The sequence below is a fragment of the Melanotaenia boesemani genome, chromosome 1 (assembly GCF_017639745.1).
Source record: "Melanotaenia boesemani isolate fMelBoe1 chromosome 1, fMelBoe1.pri, whole genome shotgun sequence".
Lineage (NCBI taxonomy): Eukaryota > Metazoa > Chordata > Actinopteri > Atheriniformes > Melanotaeniidae > Melanotaenia > Melanotaenia boesemani.
Window position 1 is genome coordinate 39,020,739 of NC_055682.1, and position 24,581 is coordinate 39,045,319.

Here is a 24,581-nt window from a genome sequence, read left to right on the forward strand (position 1 = left end):
CTCGTGAAAAGCTTTTTCAATTTGGATTTATGTCAATTTGAAGAAAATGTGTTCCAATCCAATGGCTGATAAGACTGCACAGAGGATTACAGTTTGTGTACTGAACAAGATTATTTCTAAGGTGACAATAGCAGTTTGTGGAACTGTTGAGCTGGGATCACTGGCTTTAAATGATACTGCTTTAATTCAGGACATTTAAAAAATGTGATCAAAAATGCATGATTCTAGTTTTTAAAAAAGGGTTTTTTAGATTCTTTTTGTTTCATTCTTTCTTCGATTCTTTCTTTCTCCAATATTCTCATTTACAAAGCAAGTGAATGATTTATCTACCTCATATCCATCATATCACAAGACTGATCCCGATATGTAATTAGGCCAGTATTTAGAAACCAATATGTCAGTCTAACCCAGAAGAAATGAAGCACAAGTTGTAAAGTAAATTTTGTTTGAAGTAGAATGAATGTTTCTCATTTTTCCTGAGCAGGGTGTGTGACAGCACAGATACTGACCTGTGTGTATCCGCAGGTGGACTTTGAGATGATGGGACGTGCGGAAGGACTTGCCGCAGTAGGGACAATCCTTGGAAGATGAGCCTAGACATCGCTCACGAACTTGGGTCGGAGGCGGCTGAATACTCCCTGCTGCCTTCCCCGAGTCCTCCCCAACATCTGGAGACAACACAAGGAAGCAAAGACAAATGGAAAGCATGTTGAGTGCCGCTTCAAACCAGCCCTCTAAACATCTGAACATAACACTTTTTTTTCCCTTGCCCGCTGTCTGTCTCTTATTGTTCCTCCTTTTCTGTGCTCAATGTGCAAACTCAGTACAAAGTGAAATGCATCAAATGGGTTCATGGGCCAAGCTATTTTCTTCACTGACAGAACGCTGACAGTTCATAAGCTTTTCAGATTTTGCAGGAGCACTATGGCTCTGAGACACAACCCCCGTTAACTCAAGCACACACACCCTCAACACCACCACCGCCTGTGTTTTTCTTTTTTTATCCCTGCTATAATCATCATTCCTATTAAGCATATGCTGGATCACAGGGAAAATTAACAATGGAAAACAAGACAGACAGAAAGCAAGAAGAAAAGAAAGAGAGAGAGAGATTTGGCTTTGTCAGCATCGCAGGATATCCTTGCATCTCTTCCTGCGACCTGATTTTGACAGGTAGCTGTCGGAGATATGATAGGGTGATAACAGTTTTGACCCAGCCCTCCGCCACTTCCTTTGCATGCCAAAAAACGATGATGCACAGTTTAGTGCAACAGCAGTCTGTTATCAACACAATCACCCTCCAAATATGAATCTAAAAATGAGTGACGACAACCTGGGAATGTGTTGACAGCAGCATAATCCGAGGTGAAAGTGTCACCGTCAGATTGCACACGCTGGCCTTGTTGTACTGATGCTTAAGAGCCTGTGATGTGTCACATTTAAAAGCTGAGAGGCAGTTAAGTTGAAAAAGTAAAAAAACAAAAACAAAAATGAATATACAACAGATACATGACTTGTATCTTGAAGCTGTAAAATTAGAAATATCTGAACGAGTTCCAGTAGGTTTTGATGAACGTCACTGTGCAGGAGGTTCAACATCTACCCACACAGCACAGAACTGTCAGGAGAGATTTACAGATTTCAGAGCAAAGTATTATTTCTTTAATTGTGGTTTTCTCTCTCTCTCTTGCTTCATCTTTCTTTCTTTTTTCTTCTTTATTTGTGGGACGGCTGCAACTCTCCTAAAGTTCAATCATACAATATGTTTTGGTTCAGCAGAAATATTACTGAACATTGTGTTCATGAGCAACAGGGACACTGAACTTGCTTGGCATGACCCACTGGGTGCACATATATTAAAAACATAGCATTTATTTTTCAATCAGGCACATGATTTAACATGTGTATAGGAAGAAATGGACAAAGCCAGAATGAAAGAAAAAAAAAAAAAAGAATGAAAATCGAGCAATCCACTTAGACAACTGTGGCACACAATTTTTTAACAGATGCCAAATCTTTTGTATGGCTCCCCACCCCGGTCCCCTCTCCTGTGTTGCAGAGTTAAATAAGGTTTACAGAATGGAAAGACCCAAGTCAGCAAGTCCTCTTCAACACTGACACTAAACACACAACTCCATCCAGCAACGCTGCTACCAGGCTGAAGGCTATTTATCACAACTGAAACTGAAAGGCAACCTAAATGTAAATATGACAATACACAGACACGAAATACCAGCTGCCTCTACTTGGGTTATACAGCTGCAGTTTAATTCTGCAGCAGGAATAACAGGAGGAGAAAGAGGGGGTTTAAAAGTAGATGATGAACTGGACATCTTGGTTTAAATCTTACAGCAAGCGCGGCTGGCCATTATAGAAATTGGGACCGAGGGTTGGTGGTCCAAGATTATAATTCAATGGCAACAACTAGAATTTGCTTGGATGTTAAAATGAAGAACTAAAAGTACAACAAAAAGGTTTTGTGTTTAACATACAGTTTGATTAAAATATCAATTCAGAACACCAACTGCAGTCCCACATTTTGTTTTTGATTTTTATCTGAATACCTTTCTGATATGTTCTTTAATAGGAAATAATTAAATAAATAAATTGAAAAGAAATTACAATTCCCCCAGTACTTGGTCCAGGACTGCACCATACTGTCGCCAAAGTCGCCTGCTCATAAACATATTTTGAGTGGTCTACTGTACAGATCCCTTTCTGGCAAAGACTCACAGCATCATGTAACAGACACTGGCCCACCTGCCCACCCCAGATGGGACTAAAATTAAAAAATCCAAAACACAGATTAGAAGCAGGACAAACACTTCAAACACACACACACACACACACACACAAACACTCTCTCTCTCTCTCTCTCTCTCTCAAACACACAGACAGACATGTCCTTGTGTGTCAGGGTTAATAGTGCTCCTGTAAGAGGAAGACACACTACTGAGAGGATGAGAGTGTGCTCTCCTGGCATATAACAGCCCTTCAATAATAAATGGGCTTCACACGTTACCAGGCACAAACACACAGATAGTACACAACGTAAGGATAAGCAAAACACAACTTTGGGTGCGCTTTACTTGCTCTTCTCGCAAGTGTGTAACTATGCAATATGATTGTATGCGCATGTGCACGTGGCAGCAAAATGCACATCATTCCTGGGCACTGGCTGAGTGTCCAGCATGCATGTCTTTAATCAGTTGACTGATCCGTAGCTTTAATGCGGCTGTTCCAATTACTGTAAAAGTCATCCTGCTCCATATAACCACAAATATTGACACTTTATTGCACAACACATTTATGACATTTTGAAGGTCACATTGTATATTAGGCATCACCGTTCACACAGGGGGGTGTGAGTGATGTGGGGAGAGAGTCTTGAGCTGCCTGTTGACACTCAGCTGTAACTATCCTCCGAGTATTGATTTCCACTTCCCGTCTTCTCTTTTTTTATGCAAAGATTTGTTGTAGGAGACACAACATTAAAGTGACTGTCACAGGTGAGTCTTTGGCTTTTTTATGTACAAGCTGGTAAAGGCCATCTGATATTACTCCCTCACACAGCACCGAAAAAGATTGGAGTACCTCACACTCATCTACCTTTCTTCTGGTTCTACTTCTGTTTGAACTACTGCAGTTTGGGGTTGAAAGGGAGAAAAAAAGTGACATGAATCTCGGGTTTGCCCCTTCCTACTACATTTATTTATTTATTTATTTATTTTTATGTGTTTAGTTATTTGTTTGTTTGTTTATTTAAGTTTAATTAATCCATTTATCTATTTGTTCATTCATTTATATATATAAAAAAACTACAGTTAAATCAGGTAATAAAAAGAAAACAAGGATATTTATATGTATAAATATGTGTATACAGTATATATATAGATAGATAGATAGATAGATAGATAGATTGATAGATAGATAGATGTGTGTGTGTGTGTGTGTGTGTGTGTGTGTGTGTGTGTGTGTGTGTGTGTGTGTGTCTGTGTGCGTGTGTGATCTTATATTTGGTATTTAAAAAGTTACGGTTTTACATCCTTTTTCTCTCGCACTTCTAAATATTTTGCAAATTTCAGAGACTACAATGACTGAAAGATAGCTTTTAATAAGATATTGAACCTACTTTTACTTTAGCCAAACTCTCCCATCCAGCTCAAGCATTCAACCAGTTTTTCTGTATTGTCTCTGAGCCCATCGCCTGCCTCTAACCCAGGAAAAAACATGACAAACACAGAACTGTGAATGTGCTGGTACAAGAGTATCACAGAGGGGGAAAAAAATACATGTATAATTCAGTTGTATCTGATCTGAGACCAGCTCCTCTCCCCTCTGCCTTTACTAGTGTCACGGCAGCGTAATGGAACATGCCAGAACAAAGGCTCTGAGATCAGATTGGAGCAGAGTTGAGCAGGCCATCTGGGAGGCAGGCTGAGTATCAGTCATTCTGCCTGCTGTCTGCTGCACTCACACTCATGTACGCACACTTCCCCTCTGACTAACTGTGTGCTAGAGTGCAAATGCGTGTCTAAGTGTGTGTGTGTGTGTGTGTGTGTGTAAGACACCTCACTCCCTTCTGACTGCACGTCACCAGAATCTTGCAACAACCAAGGCATCGCCATCGAGGGGATACACCACCTAGGCAGCCTCAACAACTGTGACAAATCTACAAATTGATATGGATCTTCATGTGTGCATGTGTGTCAGTCTTCTTGTGAGCACCCATGGGAGAGCGCACGCTGCCTGGCGACCACACCCAGCGCCCATTAATGGAAGACAAAAAAAAAGAAAAAAAAAGAAAATCAACAACAGTAAAAATAACCAGCAAAGCAAGTGTGTGTGCATTTATGGTGCCAGGGGTTCAGGCTGGTGGGGGCCAACGGACGGGGGGGGAGCTGCCAGTTCGTTAATGGTGCTCTTTCAATCACACTTTGCACTCTGAACGGTCTGTGGTTTTGATTAGTATGATATCACTTTCAGGAAATAAAACTAGGGGGTAAAAAGCACATCAGTCATAAAAACACAAGATGTTTTGCTTTTTGCTTGGCCATTATTCTAATGTGTCACGTGACTCCTGTCGAAGCCCATCGCCTCTCCCTGTAGCCAAATAACTGATTGGAGAGAGGACGATTGTGTGTGTGTTAGTGGGGGCTGGAGGGCTAGGACGGGGGGGGGGGGGGGGGTGGCAGAAACAGTTTGAAAAGGGGAACGATATTAAGAGAGATTGGGTGAGAGGGAGGGTGGTAGAGGAGAGAGAAAGAGTAAAACGTGATGACATCATTTGAAAGGCATTAGGCTTTTAAAAATGCGCCCGGGGGGACTTGATTTCCTTACACCAGAGCAACACAACACCATCCGGCCTGATGCTTGCTTGTGCTCCCTCTCTCTCTCTCTCTCTCACACACACACACACACACCTCCCAGCACCCCCTTCCCTTCATTCTTTTTTTGATTTGGACCGTTGCCATCTTTGTGAGCGTCTGGTTCATGCGAGTTAATCAATTTGAGGTTTAGTTACACTGCTGATGCTAGCATTCCAGCCACTGCTAGAACGTAATCTGAACTTGCAGAATTTATTAACCAAACACCAATTATCATTAAACACCACTGCATTATCCCCCTCCTTTTACTACCTGACAAGGACTACTAAATGAAATTTTAGATTAAAGTTATTTGGCCTGTGATTTATGGGCATCCAGAAAGTCCTAATGCTGGGCGCTCTTAATGGGCAGAAGCATTACTTTATTCTATTTTTTTTTAATTATTATTATTTTATTTTATTTTCTCTGTGGGAATACGCCAGGGATTACAGAAGTCTCTGAGGTATTAGAACAACCGGGTCTCCTCCAAAAAGAACGAGCAGAAGAAGGAGGAGGGGTGCAAAAAAAAGAGCATTTGTGCTCTGAATTTTTTCTAACCTCAGACTTGTTTTAGTGCTGACCCTGCAGAGAAGCAGAAATTAGACCAAAGACCAACTTAAATGCGGCAGCCAAAAAAAAAAAAAGAAGTAAAAATAAAAAATAAAGATAAATGCAAGTTTTTGTTTACCCCTGCAATGTTTGTGAGATTAAAACAGCAGCAGAATGTGTTACATATAAGGCGGTGGGGTAAACAGGGGCACCAGATGTTCTTTGATGTTAATAATGGCATTTATTATTAATATTAATTAGACCGCATTCAGCAATACATTTGGGCCATTTCCAAGTCAATTAAGCAAAATGGCATTCGGGAGATGTTGAAACGACATTTTAAGGCAGGTGTTCAGCGGTCCCCTAATAAAACATTTTTTCAGCTCCTGAAAAACAACCCATTTTCAGGCAGATTTTATTTATTTTCTCTTTGTTTACTCTTCCACAGTATTTCTCTCTTCTCTTGTGAATGTTGCAGTTGTGACTGTATCTCAAAAACAACATATTGAGGATCAGTTCTAGATTTAGAATGCATTATCTAATTAAAATATACAGTATTTGGTAATTTTGATAATACACATATGTTCACACCCAAGCGAAAGCAGCAACAAAGACAGAGCAGTGGAGAACGGGGTTAATCCACATATGAATCCACAATTAGAACCATTCTGATGAGTGTATAAAGAAATCTTTGAGCTTTATGTTTTTTTTTTTTCCAAAGCAGGATTGTTATGACAGAAAGAAACAAATTCACCTTTTTACAATTGAATCTGTAGAGCGAAATAAGCCAACACAGGCTTACAGGAGGTTTGTAGTTTTGTCATTACCAGCAGATACTGATTCCACCAAATCTATTTAGACAACTGAAGCCAGAGGCCTCGCAGCAGGGGGTGTCTTTTCTGCCTTTTCTATATAATCAAAATAAAACGTGGCTATAAGGATAGAAACACACCGATTCTAAGGCTCTCTTTAGTTTAATCTAGACCTCTGAACAGGGTCCTGCCACACCTCTCAGATTGTGTGTTCATGCCGGTGTGTGTGCGCTCAGCCCTGCTTTTGGCAGCAGGCCCTCCTTTTTTTCAAAGCTGGTGGAGGCAGCAGCCTTACAATGGTACATTAACAATCTGTGCGTTCATTTATCAGTGTGTGCGATTTGGACTCTACGTTCATGGCGCACTGCACTTTTCATGGCTGAAAATTAATGAACAAGCCTCCCCTCGCAACAAACATGCACCTGTGCTGCAGAGATGCTAATCACAAACATTTATATTTATTAGTGAACACCCGCACGAAGACTGGAGTTGCAGAGGAGAAGAAAGAAGAGAGAGAATGGGGGGGAGCTGAAGGACAAGAGATAGTTCTTTTAATGTGGGTAATGAAAGGGTAGCGTTAAGACTGTTTAGGATTACACTGAAGTGGTTTGGCACTTTTACTGCTCTAAAAAAAAAAAAAAAAAAAAAACTCAGGAACGGAGCTCAGTTAGTCTAAATGCTTCAAAAACACCTTTAAGAAAATATGGAATTTCTCAACAAACCAAACCTGGAAGATCTTTAAGGGAGTGTTTTTTTTTTTTTATTGTTATGTTTAGGATATTTTTCCTGTCTTCATTCCTCTTTTGCCACTTCTCTTTCCACCCACCTTCCCCCACCACCACCTCCCCCCAAACTGACAGAAGGTGGCTCTCTCCCTCAGTAAAGGCTATGCCTCTGCCCAGCTAGGAGAAAAGGAATGGTGCCATAAGTTTCTCCCTGGCACTGGCCCACCTTTGTTTTCCCCCCTACTCAAGTCTGTTTCAGGCTTCAAAGAGCATTGGAAAAAGACATACACACACATTCACAGTCACACATCCATGCACATAAAAACGTCTGAGGGAGCACTGATGTCTTACTAACTTTATCATTCTAGCAGGGTGATCATAGCCCCGTTGAGAGGCAGTGGATGATGCTTAAGGGTCTCTGAGTGTTTGAGCCCTTGTGTGTATTTGTATGTGTGTGTTGGGGGTGTCCACCACTGTTTGCATGTATGCATGAGAGAACAAAAAAGGCAGATGGGAACAGAAGTAGGTGTCTTTTAGGACATGAAGACAAAAGCATTTACTAATGTGTTTGTCTGTGTGTTGGTATATACACACACTTGCCAACATTTGTGTGTGTGTGTTTTTGTGTGTAATGCTATAATAATCAGGGTGTAAATTCATCATGTCCCTTCTCAGTCTGTGTTGGCAGGAAGTGGTGTGGTTACCATTAGTGAAGGATGACTAGGTTGCAGCCTCACAGGATACCGCTGGATCTTATTGATAGAGCAATGCAAGGAAAGGAAAGGAAAGGAAAGGAAAGGAAAGGAAAGTACTGAGAAAAAAAACAGAATTATTACACATTAAATGAGAATATATGAAATAAAATAAGGTAGGACAGATGTATGAAATGTATGTACAGTATGTAATATAAAGTATAGATAGGAACCTCAATATGAGAACTACCCTGTCTCTTTAAAGTTGGATAAAGCAGAGCTCGTCCCTAAGCCACCTTTGATTTCCTATTCATTCCAGAGCATGCTAAATCAACAGCAAGCACAATAGGCCAATCATCAAACTCAGCTACAGTACCACCACTTTTATCCCACCCTCAATCCATCTGGCACTGGTCAGAGTCTATACTGTACATGGCATCAATGCTCTGCACACCGCAGCCATTAGTGGTGATATTCTCCATCGATGAAAATGAATCAATTAAACCTCATTAAGGATGCATATAAAGCTGGAGTAATTATCTGGTGAGGAATGTAGCTACAGTGATCGATAGCTTAGGAGCATAAATGCAAACTTAAAGACATATATTACCACAAAGGAAGAACACTTAACAAGGTCTCTTTGGGAGGGGTCTATGATGGGTAAACCTGCGTCACATCATGCATACATACTGTGGGTGTGTTTGTGTGTAAGTCAGACAGGCTCTAGCCTGGTGCGCCAGTAAATCCTGAGACCAAGGACGTGTCCTGTTTTCCTCTTCTATGAGCTTGTCCAGTGTCTCAGAAAATGAAATAAAAAGATTTATACTGTAGCTGCAAACACCAGTATGAATGGCCTGATCTTCACACTCACAAACTCATGGTGTTTGAAGCATGCTCCTGATAAGTGTGTGAGGGCACATGGCGGTTCCACTCTGAGCTGTAATGCAAACTTTTTGAAGCCTTTATGTAACCCTCCATGTAGGTGCATATATGCAGACTTTTCTGAGGGAATAAAACATTAGTTTATAGTAAAATATAAACTGTGCTGTAAGCACATCAGCCAAGCATGCAGAGTGTAAAAAAGAGAAAGAAACATTTTGGGAAGTTTATATGAAATGGAAAGCATCTGGCTCACTCTTTGTGTGTTTATTTATTGTATAAGTGTAGACTCCTGGGCTGCACAGAGATATGGTGGTTAGCACTATCACCTCACAGCAAGAAGTTTCCTGGTTCAAACCTGGGCTGGGGTCTTAGTCCTGTCAGGCTCTTCTTTGTGATTGTTGTGACCAAATATGCCTGAATTTTTGGCAACTTTTGTAAAAAGTTGCAACAAGTTGGTGTGAGGTTTAGTGTTATTTCCATTAAAAACACCTGAACGTTACTTCAAATATAATTATTTATATTCCAACATTGTTGAATTGAAACAAGCACACTGGTAGAGTATTTCAGTATTTGGCAGAGTGTGTTTGAAGGCAAAATGTAAAATCTATATGTAGTCTGATTCTTTCTGCTTTTACAACAGTTATGGACATGCAGACTCATTATGGTCATTTATCTCATCTCTTCGTGTATTTCAGACATTCTCTGTCAGTGTTTTGCTGTGGATGAATTTTTATGTTTTGGCAACTTTTGTTTGTCTTCTACCCCAACGCTGGATGCCGCATGAAAAAGTTTACCTTCATTTTCATGGTCAACACATGGAAATCTTTTTTATTAAGTTTGCTACATAGACCGCAAGAAGCAATAACATTGTTCTTGTTCTTGAGGCCGCACGAACAAGAACAAAAAGTTTGTTTGTTTTGGTCCGGTCAATCCATGAGAAACTTTGTCCACAACAGGGCGGGGATGTCTGTGTTTGTATGTGCAATGAACAACTCCAGTAAACTGCGGTTATTTTATATTTAATGTTTATATTTAACACCGTCCATGGCAGGGTGAGGTTGTGTGTGCAGCGGTGTCCATGTATTTAAATGCCACATGTGTTGTATGTATTTTTGTACTTCTTATCACCGGTTCATTAAAACTCTCCATTTAACCTTGCATCAGCGGAAATGCAGACGTGATAACCACGCCCACCTGAAATGTCCCACCAGTCACACAATACTTGTTGGAGCCCCATGAGAAGAAAACAATTATGTAATTTTGTTCTTGCACCTTGCTGAACTGAGGAAGTGTCATGCACGGTGCTTTGCAGTGATGTTAGAGAGGAGATGTTACACATTTCTCTCACACACACCTGCACATTAATAATCAGAAACTCAGAAGTAAAGATGATGTCATATGTGTATCAGGTAATGTGGAGGATTTATCCAAGCTGCATTTAAGTAGAGATGATTGGACAAAATTACAAGGACATGTCAAATTAGCAACGATTGGCTGAATTTACCCTTTCTTAAATATTTTCTGCTCAGTTAATTATTGTCGTGTTTTGTTCTGTATTCAAAATTGTCTGCTTTTGGTGATAATTGCCACATGGAGTCCATAGGTGTGCTCCTCGAGGACAATAAAGTCTAAAGTCTAAATCTAATAGTTGCACACACAACACTGCAAATTCCTGTAGAGACTTGTTTCTGTGTGGAATTTGCATGTTCACTCTAGATCCTCAGTTGATTCTGAATTTTAGTGTTGAAGAGGTGACCTGTCCAGGTTGTACCCAACTGGAATATAGGCTACTCCATGACCTGGAATGGGAATTAAACAGCTGTAGAAAAGGGATGGATGTCAAAGTTTGTATATTTTCAATCAAATGCCATTAAAAAAATTATTATATTAGTGGCTTTCTTGTCATCTTAAAACAGGGGCCATGCCTGAGGATCTAGACTGGGACTGAGCCGACATACTCATTTGGACACAAGACAACGGCCACCAGAGACAACGATGCACTCTGAGAATATGTGAAAGAAAGTAAGCCTCTTTTTTTAAGCAAACACATGGGGAGGGTTTGAATGCTAGAGGTCCTCACTCACCAGCTATCCACATGCAAAACACACACACATTTGTATGCACAAAGTAACATGCACACACACACACAATCCCATGCATACTGCCTATTAAAGAGCACGCTCTGTCCCAGTCGCATAATTTTAATTTGTTATGAAGGTCATTGACAGCAAGTAATAATCACCATTGGGGATCTAACAATTTGCCATTTCGGAACATTGAGGCACTGATGATTCAACTATTAATAGACTGAAGCCGCCCAACCCACCCTCACCCTCCTGCCCACATCCCTTGTCCTCTTAAATGACTTAAATCTAGTTATTTTTCAACACTTAAACCACACACATATGCTGCTTGAAAAAGGCCTTATGACTTCTAATTTATCTTTTGTTGCCTTTGGAGGGTTTTTTTTTATTTGTATGTAATTTAATAGTGAGCCTAAAAGAAGTATGTACACAGGTAAGAAACTCACACTGAAAAGAATTAAAACAGACAACTCTTTAATTCCCTTTCTTGCATCTTTCTCTATGCTTTTACAATGATGTTGTGTGCTGCCTGTTCTGAGCTGATGAATTGTTAAGCATTTCCCTCCCTTTTACAAACAAAATGCAGGGAGACACAATGACAAGTTTTATTATAGACCAACTCATTTATTCTCTGCACTAGCATAACCCAAGCCATTCAGACATATGTGTCTGGCATTTGTCGGCAAACAAATAAGTCCAAGCTTAAGCTATTTTTATCAAGTGAGAGAGCGTTTGTTCTTGTTAAGTGATCATCAGTGTTTGGGGCGAATAGAATGGGAGCTGGAATCCTTTATCTTTCAGAGGCTCAACAACTCAAGACTAATTACAAATTAATCTGGATCGGGATATCTGCAATGAGAGGGCCCCAATAAGAACTTGTAGTGAGCTAGAGGAACTAGTTGTTATATATTTATAGGGGAGCTCAACACATGAAGTAGCAGAGACAGGCCAGAGATGGAAGCAGCCAAAACCCAAAAGACAGAGTAGCACATAATTGCCTGCTTTTCTATATCCAAGCAGTCACATCAAGGCTGAGGATTGTGGATATTAATAATTGATCATTAGCTTGATAGTGCAGGGCGTGCTAAAGTTTTTAGTGGGGAAAGTTTGGTGTGGCTGTTTTAGGTTTCTCCTCTGGGCGTTGAGCACTTTTGGTGTACTTGTGGAGAAGGTCAAGTGGTCTTTTGTTATCAATTGGCTCTAAAAAAAAAAAAAAAAAAAAAAAAAGATTTAAGTCTGAAATATTTTGACATATCTTTAACAACATGGGGTTTCAATTTTTTTCTTTGTTATTTTCATTTGAAGGGAGATTTTACATGGAGATGTATCCACTGTAGGACGAGCAGTTTTATCGTAGTGTGCGTTAATGCTGCAAATCTCTATTATGAGGTAGCTTGCTTTTTCTGTACTAGATGGAAACAGTGTTAACCCTTTTTCTCTTGCTATCAAAAGCATGACTATGCCATGAGAAGTGATTTCTAACACTTGATCACAAAATAACCCCAGAAATAGACTGAAAATCTAACTTGAGACTATGGTGGATGGTAGTTGACTTCCTGCTGAGGAAATGGGCTTTGATTTGCTGCCTGGTAGCTAGGGTATGTCGCTCTCAATTACCCACTCTGTCTCTACAGCTAGTATACTCTGTACTCCCCCCAGCCCTATGGTATCGGACCTCTGGGCACCTTGACTGTCGTTTAACTACTTGTGGCATGAGGCAGCTGAGGAAATTGGTCATTAAATCCAACAAGCTAGGGCAAACCCACTCCCCCTCCCCAAATGCCCCAGATCTGTTTTCAATCAGATAGCCCTATTTTACAAGAGTGATGGAAAGAAGCCTAGCATAGCAGCCTTAAGCTGACATTAGTGTCATTGCAACTCGACACTGTTAATAGTTGGAGTTAACAAGGCAAAGGGACCTCATTCAGTTTGTATTAATGTATACGATATCACTACAAAGGTATTGCAGCAGCAGGGGGAATTTTTAAACCGGCTATATCTGTTGAATTTGACATTAATGGCAGTTATGACAATCAGAATTTACTATGCATTTTTCAAAACCGAGTACCAGTGAGACATGAGAATGAGTGTACAGGAGTGTAAATTACTACATTTTTTTAAGCATTTTAAAGTTGGTGTGGTTGATTTAGTAAAGCTAAGCATGCTACAGAAACTTTAAATAATATATATCTGTATAAATCCAAGTTGGGTTAGCTTTAGTAATGATATTTGTTTTATGATTAGTGAATATTCTGATTTAAATGCTACAAAGGTGCAGGGTGCATTGTAACCAAGGTCAGGAGGAATATCGGAGGGCGGGGTAATTGTGTTCCTAATGGCCCGAGCCTTATTAGAGAAAAAAGATAAAAATGCCTTTATCAACAGAAGGCTTAATGTAAAGTGGGGGAGGGTTTGTAGTGTGGGTAAGATATTGAAGAGGCATCTGCAGCCATTTTTATGTTTTGCAGCAGGATTGGTTTACACATTTTTACCTAATGTGCTGCAGCCTTGACGGGTGTAGTAAAACTGCAGCTAACTTGTAGAAATACAAAGAATTTAAGTCAAACCATTTGAAGCAAAAAGTGAAACTCAGATCTAAAGAGCACCTACAAGCATGTGGTTATGGTTTGGCAAAATCCCCCATAATTTATTAAAATGATGGACAGCAAACCACTAGTTGATTCATATCACAGTTAGATTGCAAAAACTAAAAAGTTAGATGGTCAGTAACATTTCTATTTGGTGGTAAATACTGTATATATAGATTTTTACAAACCAAGACTGACTCTGAAATGCTATTAATTAAATTTCTGCTTAAGTCTAATACATTGTCACAGCATAATATTGTTTGTACTAGTATGGGCTGTAGGATCAAGATCCAGGTCAAAGGGAGGTATTCAAAATAAATATTTGTCAATTGAAAAAAACCAGCAGTATAGAGGAGCACAGTCATCTTTCAGCCCATTTACATGACCACTGAAATCCTTGAACTGGGAGTGATCAGATAACTGTATTAATTAGATCTGATGTATCTATATGAACTTCTGAAATGCTGTATTGGAAAACCATGGTGTACCTTTTCCGGTCCATTATCAGACTTTAGAGTGTTTACGTACACTGTCATGAAACTTCCTGTTATTTTCAAAACATCAGGTCTTTGTACATGGTGGTGCCCCACAGTCTTAGCATTAGCTGCTAAAGTGGGAGCTAATAAGCCTGCAGACATGAAGTGCAGTGAATGCTGCACTTGTAGAAACAAAGTGTGGCATTTATCAGTTTGCTCACATTGTGACTGTGTTGCTTCCATCTTTTTAAGGAAAGACTTTGACAAGATGTGATAAATTTTTTGCAAATGCACAATTGTAAAAATGAAAAAAATCAGATATACAGGTTTATATGCACAAAGACAATACAGTAATCAGGATAGATCTACATGTGTTAATCAGATTTTTTTATCTTTAGATAACTAGCACAATCTGATAAAGTACATCAGATTTTTCTGTCTTTTTATTCCTGGCCCCGAAAGGATAACTCCCCACTGACTTTGGTAAACCGTGAACCATTTATCGATTTACCAGCAAGAAATATATATGTCTAATTTATAACAATTCTATGTAGTAAAAACATCTTTTTTTCTCAGAGAACTAACTAAAGATTTCTTAGATTTTTCCTTTAGCACCATGCAAGTGGACGGAATGAAACAAGCAATGAAAAGCAGTGCAAAAAAAAAAAAAAAACACCAAAGAAAAAATTCCCCAAAATCCAAGGTTACAGCATGGAATAAATTACTGATAAGAGTCCCAGAAGTGAGAGGCTTTTATATATTACTGGGTTCTGTCAGTCCTACAGCAGTATGTTATCGCACACACTCATTTACCTTCATGATTTGCAAGGGAGTTTTCATTAAAATCATATATATATACATATATATATATATATATATATATATATATATATATATTGAAGTGTGGGACTTGATTAAAAAAGTAATCTAATTAATTACAGGTCTTGTAATGAATTAATCTTGATAAATCACAGTTTATTTTCATAACAATATTTGCCCCAAAAAGCAACTTTTTTTATAATTTAAATGGATTGTAGTGGATGACTGAATGAAACAAACACAGACATTAAAATTGTAAAATAAAGCTCTAGCAATGTCTGAAAAATGCATTTAATTGCATCTCAATTCCAATCAGTTGAAAAAGAAATAGAAAATATTTTTGCTCAAAAATGAACAGAACTAAATTTAAAGTGCCAACTTTAACTCACTTTAAGAGTCTACAACATTTTTCAGTACTTAGGCATTAAAGGTAGGAGAGCCTGGAAAAACAGTTTGAGCAAGCTACATTTTGAACATACACAATTCAAAAGTCCCTTTCTTCACCGAAGCCACACCTCCACAGCACAGAAACATACAAGGCTGGTTCCTCAGGGTTCACAAGCATTTTCCTCATGGCGATGTGTGTATTTTAGTTGAGTCGGTAAACCGCACACACTACCAGATTCACCAGGAAAAATTCAAACATGTTTGAAATACTGCGACTGAAGTCGGCCATGGTCTGTCCACCTCACACATTTGCAAATTTTTGTCTGAACTCTCACACACTAACAGATTTCTGCACCAACTTGTCATGCAGCCCGCAACTAGTCCCAAGTTGTTTAGAGTACGAATAACTAGCATTTTTTACTTGATATAAGCACCTTTTCTGACATAATGTCCCTTACGTTAAATCGTGTACCGTAATTTGATGCCGTAAGCTAGCAAAACTTCGTAGTCTCTACAAGTGCTCCAAGCCTCTGAGAGCTTGAAAAGGGGCGTGCACAGAGGGGTTGAGGGGGGAGGGACAAATAGTAGTTGAGTTTCATAGACTTATCATTTAGAACGGGTAGGTTAAAATGATTGGATGGTTTTTTTTTTAGTCCTGTATGTTCCACAGGTGACAAAATTTCTATATTTTTGTGTTGGAAAATTTAATTAATTGGCTGCAATCGGGGTGAGAAGGGGTTTTTAAGCAATATAGTAAAAATGCACCTGGAAAACATCTCCTATCCTACCTTTAATGCACGATCAGCCAGTGTCAGCTTTATGCATTTCATTTTCAGTCTGGTCCTGGAGCCGAGGTAAACGTCTCCTGCTCCAACTGCAGCTGTGAGCGCTAATGGACGGGGAGGGGCCTGAGGAAGCGCTGCTCATTGAGAAGAGGAAAAATATACAGCTTTCTCGTCAGTCTCCAAAAGTCTCCAATAACACAAGAACAAGTCTCTAGATTTGTTGCGATTAAATGCGTAATTTTTTTGTAATAAACTGACTGTACTTAACGCATTGAATTCCCCTAATATTCATGTATATATGTGTTTGTGTGTGTGTGTGTGTGTTATTAACTTGAGAGGAAAATTAAATTGAGGCATGTGTGTTTGGAGACATTGGAAAATCAAAGGGAGGGAAAAGGAAAGTTTAGTTGTCCGAGAGAATATGATAACCTGTCATTGGATAAGAAAGAAAATGCAGTGAAAGTATAAATTTAACTAGTCAGAGAGGGCTTTTACATACACACAGATACACACATACACTTACAATAGGTTTGAATTTAGGTTAAAAATGCCCGTACAAGAGAAGCTAATTACAGAGGCCCTGATTACTCCCATTTTGACATGAGGTCTTTTCTTGGATCTCTATGACTTCCCAAGACTGACTGATCTCATCTACAAAGGAAAAGGGCAGACATTTTGCAGGAAGGTAAATACTTCAAATGTTAGCATGGGGAGTGTCTTCGATTTGTCCTTTAGGAAGATGCTAACTTGTGATACACCATGCCCTCCTATCTTCCTTCCCCTCCTCCCTTCTCATTCATCTGCCTCACAACTCTTTGCTCTTTTCACTGCTTCATCTGTCACTGCAAAATGCACGGCCAGCAATAAGAAAAAAAGAAAAGAAAAAGAAATACTGCACACACTTGTTGCCTGGACTTTATCTCTACATTATTCTCACTGCTCCTTCCGTTCGTTTCAGAGAATAAGATAAATGAACAACGTACATTTTGTACACCTGTCCTCCCCTCCCCACCTTCCTCTTCCTCTAACGATAAGGGATTTCATTAACGTGAGAATGCTTGGGCTGAAAGAAACATAATTGCTTCAGTGTTGTTGTCCTCTCTGCTGCCGACGCCCTAATTTCCTCCTCGCCTTACTCTTGACTGTTAAGTGATCATTATATCAACACAGGGGATGGGCCAAGGGTAAAATATTGACAAACTGCGGTCATGCTCATGCTAAACATTGAGCAGAGGTGTGTGTTTGTGTGTGGTAGCAGGTGATGAAATATCTAAAAGAAAAAAAAGGAGTGACAATGGGGGGAGAAGTGAGAAATGAGGAAGAAAGGAAGGTGTTAACAGACTGACAGCAAGGACATCAAGTGAATGATATGATCAATCGAGAAAGATCACAGATCCCGGCAATAATTTAAAAACCAGGCCCAATCTGTCACCCAGCACCTCCTCCATGCCCCTGATAGATAACTGTATGTAAAAGATACATAATTTTTTGACTTGCCATTTACACAGCATTGCACCTGAAAGCCAAGCAGCATAATAGACAGTTTAAAATGTCAGGGAAGTAAGAGTAAGAGTAAGTAAGAGGGACAGGTCAACCGCTGAATCTTAATTAGAACAGCTCCATCTAATGGCAGCAGCTTTGTGGACTGGCTGATGATGACAAGGGTGTCTAGCACATTCGCATACACATGCAACGGCTGAAACATGTACTGTAAATACGAACAGGTCTGCTGACATATTGTCACTTCAACAGACAAATGTGCATATGCACACACACGCACACGCAAACACAATTGCGTGGTTGCAAAGAAACGTTTTACCTCTCTGCATCTATTTGACTAATTTAAATTGCATGAGAAGAAATAGAAAGGTTTGAAATGCATGGAAGTTTATCAACAGAAATGTATTCACACTCACCCTGCACAAAACAATTTTAACATCAGTGCAATTAGCAAAAGATCCTCCTATTCAAAGTTAATTTTATTCCTACAGCTGACCAGTCAATGACCAAATCTGTCTAGTTATGGCAAAGCATCACAAGGATGTTCAGTGGTAGTCTGGAAATGCATGTATAGGATTTACCTATCTATCCCTGAGCAGACCTGGCTGTTGAGCCTGAGCCAACGCCACATGATTGTGTTAATTAATCTGCCATTGTGAGCATGGGGAACAGCTGCACGGGCTCTCGTCGCTGCGTTGTCAAAGCAAAACAATGCAATGTTAAGCTTCCCCCACTGAATCTTCCATTACAAAGGAGTCCCAACAACGAGGCTGAATTCATAAATCCACAGATCAATTTTTACCAGCACTAATGTCTGACCTTTAAAGAGAGAGAAAAAAAGGACTTTATATGTTTTCAACATGCTTCATTTGGGCTTGAAATACGGTCAGATATATGATACCTAGGATTCGGGCCAAATTTTTTCTCCGCATCCCTCCCTTGGGATAAAAAAGAAGAACAAAAACCTGAAAAACAAACACACAGGGATGCAGAGGGAGAAAAGGATGGGGTAAGGATGGAGGAAGAGATGGATGGATGGATGGATGGAGGTAGAAAATGAGCAGCAGAGAAGGGAGAGCAAAGAAAGAAAAGCAGGGATCAGTACAACAGAGACAAACAGATGAGAGCTAGGAGTCACCAGCTGGGCACTGGTATTTTAAAACAAAACATCTAACACTATTAGCAGGGATCCATCGATCAGTGTTATGTGGTGTTAATTTAGACTAGGGGAGAGGGGGGAAGAAGAAGAGACACAGGAACACAGAGAAGAATTAAGCTTTACATGAGCTGCACAGGTTGATTAACTAGGGAACAAATAAAAAACATTTAAAATCAAAAACTTTAGAAAATGTGTTAATTGTGCTGAAGAGTTTTCAAGAAAATAGCAAAGACTGATTAGTTACTGCAACGAGAAAGCCCCAACACAAGACAAAAACTGCCATTCATTTAGAAGCAACATTGACCAAGGGAATACATAAATAAAATTAGGTAAACTGTGTTGTCACCAGAAATTATGTCTGCAATAACAGACTTCACAAATAAATGGTTTAGCACCTCTAATCGAGTTCACAAAATGTTTCACTAGACAACCATTTCACTGCATTCATTACAGCTTCACAGAATTACAATTTTATTGCTTACAGAAATCACGAAATTCCTCTTTAATATGGCAACAAGATTCATCTTTGTGTTACAAGCTATGAGATGCCTGGAAGAGATGGAAGATGCCCCCATAACACACTCTCTATGGTGAATGGCATGGCCTTGGTGCATACTTGGCACTTCCAGAGAGATGGTGATGCTCCCCGAAAAAATCATCAAGATGCCTGGCTCGCACCCCATTCTGTAGCCGAGCCCTTCTGTCTAGCGGAAAGCCCTCCAGCAGCCCACTGAGCACGCAAGATATTAGGAGAGGAGTGGTACATGCATGGAAATGTATCGGTGTACCTGACGGATGCTGTCAGTCATCAGTGACCGTGTAAAGCAGGATATGAAAGTGACTTTTGTTCTTTTTAGGTTTTGGATGAAAGAAAAAAAAACATGTATGAAATCCATAAATGTAAGGAATCTAAATGGCACATGAAGAAGGCAAGGCATTTCCGTCTCCCTGTGACACTGTCTCTCAATCTGCACTGTGTTTTAGTGTGCCAAACACCAAGTCAAATAGTGACACTGAATTCCAAATCTGTTGTTTAGTTGCCATATTTTTGATAGACTGCACAAATGTTCCATTTTTCTTCTTTTTTTGAACAAGCGTTTTCATTTCAGTTCTTGAACAAGCAGTGCATAAAACCACTCCAAATGACTTCTGATAATGCCACGAAACATGTTAGCGCACATACACGCACACATGGAACACAATCTTGAAAGCTTACAGATGGGGAAGGGTGACAAGGTGCTAACTCACATCAGAAAAGTGATGCTCGCTGCAGCATCTCACCTGTCCAACGCGTTGGATTTCAGAAAGCCATCAGATGTTGCATTTACCGCAACACTGAACAGTTGAGAGCATCCGATTAGAAGATGTACGCAGCCTGAGGTTTGGTGCACTTACATTTGACAACTCAACAGGACATTTAGTTGAGCTGGAATGGGAATTGGTGACACCAGAAAAGAAGGCTGATATCTTGTCATTATGTTCTCCCTCATGGCATTGTTAGTATTTACAGCTAAAATGTTACAGAGTGTGTATCGATTTGGAAGAAGTACTTCTTTTTTCCTCCTGTGGTACTGTGCTGTCGGCTCCCTGATTGTTGGAGTATAAAAATAATCGTCATGGAAATAGATCTCATTGACAACGTGCCATGTTCTCACTGTGAGCAGCTTGTGCCTTGTGAACATAATCCAGAAACGTCCTCCAAAAACTTTCCTCCACAAACTTTCAATCCCTCATCCTCTTTTTGCCCTTCTCTTCGAAAGATGAAAAAAGGCAATGCCAGGGAGGAGAAAAGCCAAAATCCTCTCTTGTCAAGTACCAGCAGAACAGGTAGGAATGAGAAGTATAGGCTGGGCTCAAGGATCAGGAAGAAAGGGAGGTGAGTGAAGAGGGAGACAAAAAACACAGAGAGCATAAGCAAATGAGATTGTGATATTGAGAAGGAAGATTGGCCAAAACGGCTTTCCTATCCTGGTCCTGAAAATCCACTCCTCATCTCTGTGTCTAATATGAAATTCTGGCTGTGCGAGTACTTCACCAGCACAATCAAACCCTACCTGAGAGACCTGCCAGGAAAGGTGGCATTTGGTCGATCCATCCTCCCATGAGGGTGGTTTGTGGCTTAGCCCTGACTTAGCTCTATGTCTCAAGACAGAGGATAGGAGGAATGGAGAGGACCACTGGGAAAAATGTGAGTCTGTGAAAGCCCAGGATAAACCTGTGTTCTCAGGAGGGAAGACACAAGCTCCTGGCAGCTGGATTCAGGCCCTGGGGTTAAATGTGGCTACACAGAAGCCTCCAGAGAGCCGAGGCTTGAAAGCCTTTGTATTTTTTTTCCCCCTTCTTCTTAACTTGTTAACCTAGTTTGAAGGAAAAAGTAGCCTTTGTGATGTTCTCAACACATCCAAAGTCTATCCAAATATCCTTGAATAAAGTACAAAGAACTTTAGTAAAACATCTGATTTAGGTAGATCTGGATATCTAGAACCAGACTTCTGTATAACTGGAGTTTGGGAATACTCGCTTTAAGAAGCACATAAATGCTAAGAAACACATTCACTGGCTCAAACAACTTTATCATCAGCATACACATATGCTCACTTTGTGGGACATTGGGCACCCTTAACTTCAGGGCAGATCCAAAAATATGAAGATAAGAATGTGGTGATGACAAGACTTGGGTTTATTAGAGGAGCTGTAAATGAAAGTGAGGAACACATCTCATCAAGCACATGTTCAACACTCAGTCCATAAGGGAGCTTTACCTGAGGCTGTCGCATTTAAAAAGTGTTACTCTAATAAGACAACAGTTGCTTTTATTTACAACAAGTACAGGATGACAGGAAAAATACTTTAACACATTTTCTGTTATGCCCTTGGTGGAACAAACACCTTTGTTATTTTGTAAACAAAACGTCTAACAAACAACCTCTTTTGTGAGCTAAAGACACATTTAAACATATGCTCTTGACGAAAAAGGAAAAAAAAAAAAAAAAAAAAACACATACACAAACACAATAGGTGTAAACCGTCTAAATTGCAATTGCACTGCATCTTGGAAAACAAACACTTTGCTTTGTTACCAAGACAACTGAGATAATGTGATTCCTGCAGCATTGTCAGGACTGCGACTTGCTACATTATGTGTGACAAGCTTAAGAGTAGATCTAGGGGCATGAATGTGCAGATTCAGGCTGCAGCCTATTGCGGATTGAAGATAGTCCGGCAAACCATATTTGCATGTGTAACCTTGCCAACAAGTTAAGCTCAGAGGGCTAACATTGTTTCCATGCTTGCAAAACCCTGGTCTGAAGTCAGCACTGATGTATAAGACTCTCTAATGCGTGCTGTGATTCCATAGTTTGTCTTACTGTTACTTCTCCTGCTAATTCTTAACCCAGTGAACTCATGTAGTTCCATTCTGTTGCAGGATTTAAATATGTGTTTAATATATCTATCTGGACAAATAGCAAATTCACAATAGAGCCTATAGCCCATATCCTCATCTTTCGTCTTTGTCTTTTTGCTTTCCATGGCGACAAAATGAATTCAGCTCTGAACCTAATTAATCCACAAAGGTTTCATGTCTTAATCCCCAAAGTCAAGGGGGTTATTGTCCTCACAAATGAGGTCAGTGTTCCTCCCAGTGGAAATAAGCGAAAGAAGGAGCAAGAGGGAGGGACTATGGATGCATACAGTGTGGGTTTCTACTTCTCTTGCTCTCCTGTTGAACACTGTTCTAAGAAAGTGACAGGAGGGCCTGCAAACAGTGTCAGGGCTTGCCTGCTCTCTGTGCAGGGTTGGCTACATGCACATTGATATCATGATGTGAAAAGGAGGGTTAATATGTCATAAAATATAGAAACATGACTGGACCAGTTAAATCAACAGCAGTGTGTGACAGCAGAGAGAGAGGGAAAATGAAACGCCTGCCAATCTTCGGCAAGCAGACCTTTTGAACCAGGTGGATAAGAAGGCTGGTTCTGATGGTAATTGTCACCAAGGCAAGTCACTGTCAAACTCCAAGGCGAAGAAGCATCATCCAAGTGTGACAGGACGATAGCCATGATACAGCCTTCCGTCTGGTAGAATGACAAGGGGGGATGTGACACACATGGCCACACCATGCTGCCTGTGGCACAGTCACCACCAGCGGCCCACACAGGGTCTCTGTGGGGTACAAACCCTGGGAATAGCACTGAGCCAGCCAAATGCTCGCCCCAGCATCAACACACTGTAGGCGCGTTGCGAGTCTTGTCTCCAAGGAACAAATGGGAAAGAGTGGATGATTGACCACGATAGTCCACATCCATTCTCATTTAGACCATCCTGATGAGTGCCTTCCAGAGATCATCCAATCAAGGCTTGGCTCAAGCTCGGGCGGGTGGGTGGGGGGAAGTTGCTGGCCAATGATAACTCGGTTAAATGGAAGGTTAGCCAATAGCAGACATGTTGAAGGAAGGGTCAGCCAAGAAGACTAGCTATAAGAATAAAATCCAAGATGACACAATCAACAGCTTGTTGAAATCTGTTGCAGTCAAAAGTCCAGCCACTGGACAGTATACAGCAGGCATGGTGGATGACTGGAAATCTACCGCCTAAAAAAACGACTGTAGCAAAAATGTTCAAATGCTCTGCATTATCTTAAACAGTGGTGTGACAGTGTGTCATCATCTGCAGCTGTTATATAGATAATTACTTTTACTCGCTCTCTATGGAATATACTACGTCCTGTCTGGATTTAAGTGAGTTAGGCAAAGCCTTATTTCTGGCAAATTGCTTGTTTAGTGTGGCTGATGATGTGAGAACACACACTGAATGTATCAGCAGAAAAACCTGCACTGTTTTTGATCACTGATAATTACTGTATGTGCACTCCAAGAAGAGTAAACAAAGTAAGACATAGAATAACGGAGGAAAAAATTAAAACGGTGAAGGCCTCACATTTCTTATCTCCAACTTGTGTGTGTGACTGGTGGAATGAAAGGTAGTTAAGATTGTCATCTCAATATGACTGAGTTTGAAATATGAGTTTAAACTGACAAAGAGAATTAAAATATGTGAATATCACATTTTTTATGTCTAGTTTGAAAATCAGCTATTAGAGTTGGTGTTTGTTGATTTTTCAACTCAAGAGTTATTACATTTCACAAATGTGACAATTAAAAATACCTCAATCATTCCCATGAGCTTTCTTTTAGCCATGCCAACTTGAAAATTGATATTAAGTGACAAGAAAAGATGAAACAAACCGTGAAGTCAAAATACAGATGACAAATATTGGATCAAGCACAGAAATTATTCCCTTCTCCTCTCACAAGTCTTCTTTTAGTTAAAGCAAAATAGATGACTGTGTTTAAGTGCAAATGACACATCTGAGGGTCAAAAACAGGTTTAAGGAACTCAGTCAAAAAACAAAGAAAAAAGACACAAGCTAAGGAGGAAAAGAAGGAGTTATTGAGCTGGTTTTCTTTCTTCTTTTTTCTTTTCCTCTTTTCTTCTCCCCCCACGTTCTCTGCTTCGATGCCTGCTTGCTTCCCCTTCATCTCAGAGGATATATAGAGGAGAAAAAGATTTAAAAGGACTGGAAAAAAGCTCAATTGTTTATTGATTTTATAATAGGCTTAGTGCAAGAGAAATAAAGTGGGGGCTGGTGGGGCAGCGTGGTCAACCAGAGGCGATGGCGTGACAAACACGCGGCTTACGCACAGGTAACACAAGCTTGAGTCCAAATGCTGGGATATTGGCTTGAGCCCTTTT

At 40.0% G+C, this 24,581-nt stretch overlaps 1 protein-coding gene across 5 annotated transcripts in view; it reads right to left on the reverse strand.

The window, feature by feature from the left end:
- The window catches only part of znf536 (zinc finger protein 536), a 220,013-nt gene that overhangs the window by 72,741 nt on the left and 122,691 nt on the right, over positions 1 to 24,581 (reverse strand). For all 5 annotated transcript variants that reach the window (XM_041994189.1, XM_041994199.1, XM_041994209.1 and 2 more), the window contains one exon: positions 510 to 668. In XM_041994189.1, coding sequence (XP_041850123.1) covers positions 510 to 668 — 159 coding nt within the window. The remainder of the gene's footprint in view (positions 1 to 509; positions 669 to 24,581) is intronic.